Raw genomic sequence first — 8,709 nt, forward strand, 5'->3', positions numbered from 1 at the left:
CTTACTGCTTCAATAATAGCAGTAGCCTCCTTTTCGACTATGTGGTAATGCAGCTCACTCCCTTGTAGTGTCCTGGACATAAAAGCAACAGGTCTGCCTCCCTGGTTGAGTACTGAAGAAACAGCAACATCAGATGCATCACACTCAACCTAAAAGGGCAGGTTTTCATCCACAGAGTGAGGAGTGGCCGCCTCTAGTTCACCTTTGAGCTCATTAAATGCTTGTAGTGCTTTTTTATCAAGTGGAAAACGGTTGTATTTTCTGCGAGAAGCTTTGAATCCATTTAGCATACTAGGCAAACATTCCTAGTGTCCTTTTTTAAAGATCCAGCATTTGATGGTGCTGGAAGCTCCTGTAAAGGACGAAGTCTCTCAGGATCTGGCCTTATGACTCCCTCCCCCACACAATACCCAAGAACATTGATGGAGTTCACAGATTTTATAGTTTTTGACTCATTAAGGATTATGTTCCTCTGACTGACAAGCTTCAAAAAGCGTTGCACATTTTGGCCGTGCTCCTCTTGCTTGTGACCAGCAATAGTAATATTATCAAGGTATGGGAAGGTATCTTGCAAGTGTTCATCCTTGATTAACTTGTCCATAGCCCGCTGAAAAATGGCTACACCATTTGTGACTCCAAACGGCACCCTGCAAAACTGGTATAGGCAATCATTGGCTTCAAAGGCAGTGTATTTCCTCTCGGCCTCCTTTAATGGTATCTGATGGTAAGCACTTTTCAGGTCGAAAGTAGAGAATACACCGTATTTTGCCAAGTTGTTGACCATCTTGTCAATTCTTGGAAGGGGGTACACATCCAGTTCTGTGTACTGATTAATTGTCTGTGAGTAGTCAATACACATTCGTTTCTTGTGTCTGTGTGTGGGATCCTTCACCACTACAACTTAAGCTCGCCAAGAGGACAAACTAGTCTCAATTATGTCTTCTTTGAGTAATTTGTTTACTTCTTCCCCAATAAATTATTGGTCTTCCTTACAGAAGCGTCTTGACCTGGAAGCAATCGGCTTGCAATTAGGTGATAAATTAGGGAACAGAGAGGGCTCATCTAATGATGCTGTATCAAGAGCCCAGTATGCATTGTCTCCCTTCAGAGTCAACTCAGGCCTGGGTCCTACATACTCGAACTTTACACTCAAATGCATCTGCTGGAAATCCTGACCAAGGATCAAGTCTGAACAAAGATCTTTCATTATTCCTAGTCGTATACCTGAATAGTATTGATTATTAGGGTTGAGTTGAAGGTCTGCTATTACAAATCCTGGAGAACTAGTTGTCAGAGATTTCTGGGCCAAACAGATACCCCTACTTGTTTTGTGCACTTTCAGCCCTAACTCCCGGGCAACCCGCTCATCAATGTAGCTGTCCATGCTGCAAGAATCCACGAGAGCACTCACCCTCCGACCACCAATGGTTGCCGAGGCAGCAGCCTTCGAGAGACCCTGGGGAACATTAGTGGCCAAAATATGAGAGGTGGAGCCGAAAGTTCTGGCCATTAAGCCTAAGGACACCTTTGACTTGAACTTGCCTGACTTACACACCCGGGCAAAATGTCCCTTTTTGACACATTTGTTACAAGTAGCCTCACGTGCTCGGCAGCGATTCCGTCCATGGTAAGGACCACCACAAAAGAAGCACCTTTTGGTATTACTACAGGTTGCAGCCACTGCTGATTTCTCAGATGCCAGCACTTCCTGAGCTCCACCCTCCTCAGTAGTAGTCGCCGAAGAACCTTCCGAGGTCCGTGAAGCAACTACAGTGTGAGCAGTCCATGGAGTATAGGCATCAGCATTACGCTGAGCCAGGTCTAGTGTGTCGGCTCTGTTGTAAGCAGCCTGCAGATCAAGAGTGTCACTTTCAAGGAGGCGTTGGCATATCAGGGGTGAGGCAATGCCATTGATAAAAGCATCGCGAATTGATTCGTCACGGTACTTTTCCGCACTCACAGCCTTAAAGTTACAATCCTTGCTTAACTTACGGAGTTCTCTGAGAAACTCATCAAGGGATTCACCCGGCTTCTGCTGTCTAGTTGCTAAGAGGTGTCTAGCAAAGATTTCATTGGGAGTTTTTACATATAATTTTTGCAGAGTAGAGATAGCAGAATCATAGTCTTCACAGTCTTCAATGTACTCAAATACATTATGGGTCACACAGTTGACCAACGTCCGGAACGTATCTGGAGCCTTGTCCCCGCACTCCTCAATGAAGTTCTTGAAGGTTCTGTACCAGTGGCGCCACTCCTTCGCTGCTGGAGGAGCGCTGGGGTCGATGTCTAAGCGCATGGGCTGGAGCACTTTCTCCATGGTTGGTCGTAAGTTGAGTAAATTGTTGTGGGGTAAGGAAACTTGGTTGTGCAGACCAAGCTTTACTCAACTTAAACCCAAGGTACAGCCTGCAATACAAAAGAACATAACGCTCCTGAGACATATTGTAAAGACAGTGACATATGAACAATGTACATATACAACAATAAATAAATAGTGAGGGAAAGTAAGTAATGAAAGCAAGACATCCATGTGTCTGCACCGATGATGAGCTTGTTTCTTGCCAGTCTCCAAAACATAAACAAATATGAAAACGCTAGTGAAGTATGAAAATGTCACAGTAACAACAAAGTTAACCCACAAAACCAATATAACAGTATCTAAACCAATCATTATTGTACTCCACCATTCTCTCAACAACTGCGATGAATGCCATCCCAAATTGTTGTTCCTTTTCATACCACTGTTGTGTAGAAGGACGATGTGCTACATGGGCAACAGCCAACAAAACACCCGGCACTACACCTAGAAAAGACACTTCAATTTATCTTTTCGTGTATAAGCAAGAGCTGCTTTGAAGTAGAGCACATAACCTAGGGGCCATTTTCTTCAGTGGCAAAGATATTCAGATCTCACATATCAGTTTAAGCTGAGTAGAACTCACCAAAAAGGTGTTATATTGCTATGATCTGCTTTCTTCCAAGGTGTATCGTATTTCGCCAGATAACAAGAAAAAGAATTAATTGATTCTGAAGCAGGGCTATTTGAACATCTAGACTATGCTTACCGGATTTTCTGAGGGATCCCATGACATTATTGTCCAGCTCAAGTATTATGTGGGCATCACTAATCTACAGAAAACGCGTCTAATTAACCCTGTGTCACTGAAAAAAAAAAAGAAGGATTTTGTAATCAGTGGAAGAGTCCAGGATTAGAAGAGGAATCTTCCTATTCACCTCCTTTACTCTTCTGTCTAATGATTGCTTTGTTAAGCAAACTACTAAATAAAAGACAGAGTGCTTATCAAAGTAAGAGCGACCAACAAAACCCAAACAAAAGAGTCAGCCACGACAGATGACATTAATCTGTATGCAAACTCAGATGTTGACTTAGGTCGACTCTTGCAAGTCGTACACAATTTCTCCAGAGATATTGGAATGATGTTTGGTTTGGACAAATGTGTCGAGTGCTCCATCAGAGCTGTGAAACAGGTTTAAACAAAAAAAAAAATGCATTTTGATGAAGATGCTGACATCAATGATCTAGAAGAGCAGGAAAATTAGAAATACCTTGGCATAGAAAAGAACAATTCAGCATGCCAAGATGAGAGAAAAAATTGGCAATGAATACATATGTTGTGTTGGGAAGATATACAAAACAGAACTTACAAAGAAAAACAAGTTACCTGCCATAAACCAACTCGCCATGTCTGTTGGAACAGATTTGGCATTATTGATAAGTCACAAAGAGACATAAACAGAGTAAACAACAAAATGTGGAAATGCTGTACATGCTGTACAGAATAACATAGAGAAACCAGGCTGTGTCTGCCCGAATGAGCAGAAGGTATGAGTCTCTCAGAAATTTACCATCAGCGCCATGCCACTACCTTGAGTACCAGGCAATTAGCTTCCAAAATCCAAATCTAAAAATGGTGCACCAACACAACGATACATGAATCAGCAGAAAAACCTCCATCACAAAACTAGTCAAACATTTTGGAGAAGACTGTCTTACAAATGAGACAGAATCAGCAAATAAGTCTGCTAAAAGCATTGGCAAAAACACACCAAGAACTTCCATTGCAAAAAATTGAAAGAATGGGCCATCCAGCAGTGTGCCAAGTATTATCTGCATTAATTCACCCAGGACTATATAGATGAGAAAGGCTTTTTAAACTGACTTAAAAGAAGGATCACTCCACTTTGATCTACTATCTGGAAAGGATTATAATGGCTGCTAAAGATCAAGGCTTGATGACTAATTCTTTAAAAAGATGATCTCAGCAATGAGAGCAAGTGCACGTTCTGCCATAGAAAAGTAGAGAGTAAGCCAGCTGAAATCCAGCAATAAAATTCTGCTGAAGGTTGTTTACAATATGATGCGACACTGGAGTGTGTAAATATCTTCACTGGACGATCTGTAAAAAGGTGAATATCGAATGCAGCATCAAGTAATTTGAACATATGCAAAAAAGCACAATTGGAAATAAGTCATATACTATCCGCACGCATGTACCTTGAAAACGGAGCATTAAACCTGACATCGTGATATGGGATAAAAAAGAGAAAGAAGCAACCTTAGAAGAAGTTAGTGTCTCCAATGATGCTAGATTAAGCAGAGCTGAGAGGGAAAAAATAACGAAATATGAAAGTAATTTATGCACAACATGAAAAGAAACTGGTATCTTAAAAAGATTTCTATCATTCCAATAATTATAGAATCAACTGAGCTCATGAAAAAGAATTTCAAAAACTACCGGACAAATATACCTGGTGAACCAAGCGCAAGAGATTCAAACAATTTCACTAAAAGGGTCGGTTAGAATCTTTTAAAAAATCTTTTGGTTAGAATATATGAGAGAGCAGGTGAATGTTTGGCATCCAGTAGGTTGTCCCATCCCCAGCTTGAACTAACTGATTAGAAAATAAAAAAAAAAGAGAGAACATCTCTTTTCTGAAAGATGCCCACAAAATGAGCAAGCATGGTACAAGAGGAAGTTTTTAGGCATCAAGAACGAGTTGTTGATGGCAAACACTATCTTTGAAATTTGTAAAGGAACCTAAGCATAGTTTAGATTGATTACCAAAAGATATATGATAGTGTACTTAATGCATGTCTACTGCGGTGCCTTGATTTATTGAAAAGCCATCCTGTAAAGAAAGATCTGGACATATAAAAATGTGGCAAACAACCATGATATTAAGTCATACTAATTGAACTGTAAAAATTCCCTAACGTCAGGATCAGAAGAAGAATATTCCAAGGGGATAGCTTTGTTAAGCAATAAATGCCAGATTACTTACCATATGAGCCAACGATGCAAACAAAATCCAAACAAAAAAGTAAACAATGGACGAAATCAAGCAGAATGCTGACTCAGATGCTGACTTAAATCGATTCTTTCAAGTTGTACATCACTTCTTAAGAGATATCAGGAGGTTTGGACAAATGTGCTGAGTGCTCCATCAGAACTGAGAAGAAATTCCAATGGGAAATATACAGCTTGATGAAGATACTGGTAGTAAGGCTCTAGAAAACCAAGAAAAATAAAAATACCTTCACATAGAAGATTGGTATGTATTCAACATGTCAAGATGAAAGAACAAATGTTAGTGTATATATTTGCCGTGTAAGGAAAGTCAGTAAAACAGCTTAACAACCAAAACAAGGGAAATGCCATTACCCAACTAACCTTGCCTGAGCTAACATATAGGTTTATCAGTTTTGACTGGCTACAATGGAACATAAACAGACTAGACATTAAAATGCAGAAAATTAATGATATACAAAAACCAGTGTTTGCCTAGGCTGTACAGGGTGGCCGAAAAGTCCCAGGACACTCTATTTTTAATATTTTAATGCTGTTAAATATGATTGATTTTAATATTCTAATGTTGTTAAAACAATTTATTTCATTTATTTTTTCAGGTTATGACTGACATCAGTGTATTTACTGTTGAGGAGCGCTTAATTGCTGCTGTTTTATTAAAAATACATGTATAGTGTCCTGGGACTTTTCGGCCACCCTGTACTTGCTCAGAAGAGCGAGAGGTATGGGTTTCTCAGAAATTAGTATCAACATCGTTCCACTGATGTAGTACTTGATTAGCTGAAAAATCCAAACGTCCAAAATCTACATCAACATCACGAAACAAGAGCCAGCAGAAGTGTCTCCATTTCAAAACTGGCTAAACCTTTAGAAAAATAATGTCTTACAAATGAGATAGAATCAGAAAACAAAGAACCGTCAAAAATATACCAAAAACTTCCATGAAAAAATTGCCAAGAACTTTGCAGCTAATTCTACCCATTGCGACCAAGGCAGCCCCCCCCCCCGAATATTTCTACCTGTATCAGAAAACACGCTATATGACATGTACATATTTGTACTTGATGTTGCCAATCTTTTTTTTTTTTTTTTTATTCATTTGTACTTGATGTTGTCAAGCTAATCAAAATCCTTGATTTCAGTAAAGCAACTGGCCCTGACAGCATTCCAATTATAGTGTTCAAAAAACTTCAACCAGAAGTAGCGCCCATACCTACAAAATTGTTTAAGCGTTGTCTTAAGGAGAATTGTTTCCCATCACTCTGGAAAATCTTATCAGTATGCCCTGTATTTAAGAACTCGGGTGATCGCTCATCTCCCTCTCAGTACAGGCTAATAAGTCTCCTGCGCATCATGAGTAAGTTGCTGGAATCTGTGTTAAATAGAGAAGTAGTCAACCATCTCAGCAAAAATAACCTTCTTAGTGACATGTAATATAGTTTCTGTTCTGCTAGATCTACAGCAGATGTGCTTACAGTTATATCTCATAGGATTAGGGAATCTCTCGATGGAGGCTTCCTTTCTAGGGCAATTGCTCTTGAAATATCAAAGGCCTTTGATAGGTTGTAGCATAAAGGTTTACTTTACAAGATCTTCAGCTACGGTATAGCCGAAATGTCTTCTCAATTATTAAATCATTTCTCTCTAATAGGTTCATAAGAGCAGTGGTTGATTGGCAAAAATCAGAAGCTCACAGTATTAATGCTGAAGTCCCTCAGGGGTCCATCCTGGGTCCAACTCTCTTCCTGATCTACATTAATAATCTTCCAAATCACATCCTTACATCATTTGTAGACATTTATGCTGATGACACTATTATCTATGGCAGCACACCAAAGACTGTAAATGACCAAACTTTCTCTGATTCTCTCTCCTCTGATCTTGAGCATGTGGTACAGTGGGGAAACAGGTGGCTGGTTACTTTTAATGCATCTAAAACCAAATTCCTTCTCTCTTTACATCATCAACGCTCTGACCACCATCTAGCATCAATTGAAATGAATCGCTCTCATCTTGGGGAGGCCTCGTGTTTTGACAAGCTTCTGAGCTTGACTCCTGACTTCTTGACTTCTAACTCCTGATCTAAAATGGAACACATACATCAAATCCGTTGCCAAGGTCGCTGGAAAACTGGTGGGATCTTTCGATCGATCCAGTAGATATCTCACTGCTGATGCAATTGTCTACCTATATAAGAGCCAGGTATGTCCAAGGATGGAGTACTGTTGCTATACTTGGGCCGGAGCTGTTAGAAAGGACTTATCCTGCCTTGATAGCGTTCAAAATAGACTTTGTAGCCTAGTAGGGGACGCCCTTTTCTCTTCCCTGCGACCTCTTTCTCACAGAAGAGATGTTGCAAGTCTGTCTCTGTTTTATCACTATTTTCATGGCAAGTGCTCGTCTGAGTGCTAATCACAAAACTTTCACGAGAAACACTCCTCTAACTGAAAACACTATCAATAATTTCCCCCACTCTTTATCTGTGCCTAAACCTAAACGCAGATTCCACGAACAAAGCTTCTTTCTTAGAACTGCATGCCCGTGGAATTGTCTTCTGTTTGCCTGCTTTCCAGCTGACTACAATATGATTGTCTTCAAGTCCAATGTAAACAAATTCTTGATGAGCCGTTCCATTTAACAAATTTACCGAATTTCCATTACTAACGATTACAGTATTGTCCAATTGACTACTGTACACTCTTTAACCCTTATCCTCGAGTGGCCTCTGTGCCTTGATAAGTGGTGATGCCTATGCAAAAAAAAAAAGAAAAAACATGGATGACTGGGCCAACCAACAGCATGCCAAGTGTTTTCTGGATGAATTATCCCAGGACTACATAGATAAGGAAGGCTTTATAAATTGAATAAAAAAAGATTGCTTTACTATGATCAGGAAGGGATGATAACGACTGCCAAAAATCAATACTCGATAACCAATGCTCTTAAAAAGATGAGTGGTCTCAGCATGGACAACAAGTGCAGGTAAAGAGTGCGAGCCAGCTGACATCCAGTCGTAATGTTCGGTTAAGGGGTGGCTACTATTCGACACAACACAATGGATTGTGTAAATATCTACACTGACGATCTGTTAAAAGTTGAATATCGAATGCAACAGCAAGCCCTGGGAAAATACACCAGAAAGAACAGGTGAAAACAAGTTGTACACAATCCACTATGATTATGCAATTCCTACAGCTATGTACCTAGGATACGGGCTATTAAACCTGGCATAGTCATATCGAACAAGACGGAGAAAGAATCAAACCATTGTAGAAGTTAGTGTCCTCAATGATGCTGGGTTAAACAGCTTTTTTTTAGGAAAGAATAACGAAATAATAAGGTTTCATGCATGATATGAAAAGAAACCTGAATCTTAGGA

At 39.9% G+C, this 8,709-nt stretch overlaps 1 protein-coding gene across 1 annotated transcript; it reads right to left on the bottom strand.

The window, feature by feature from the left end:
• Positions 1–976: 976 nt before the first annotated feature.
• On the bottom strand, positions 977–2,317 carry LOC145269134 (uncharacterized). Its single transcript, XM_080124740.1, has one exon. The coding sequence runs from the start codon at positions 2,315–2,317 to the stop codon at positions 977–979; it is 1,341 nt and encodes a 446-aa protein (XP_079980866.1).
• Positions 2,318–8,709: the final 6,392 nt, after the last annotated feature.

The sequence above is a fragment of the Euprymna scolopes genome, chromosome 45 (assembly GCF_053919585.1).
Source record: "Euprymna scolopes isolate OS-2025 chromosome 45, ASM5391958v1, whole genome shotgun sequence".
NCBI classification, from domain to species: domain Eukaryota; kingdom Metazoa; phylum Mollusca; class Cephalopoda; order Sepiida; family Sepiolidae; genus Euprymna; species Euprymna scolopes.

Coding starts and splice junctions, on each gene's coding strand:
- LOC145269134 (XM_080124740.1), bottom strand. CDS start 2,317: ATGGAGAAAGTGCTCCAGCCCATGCGCTTAGACATCGACCCCAGCGCT.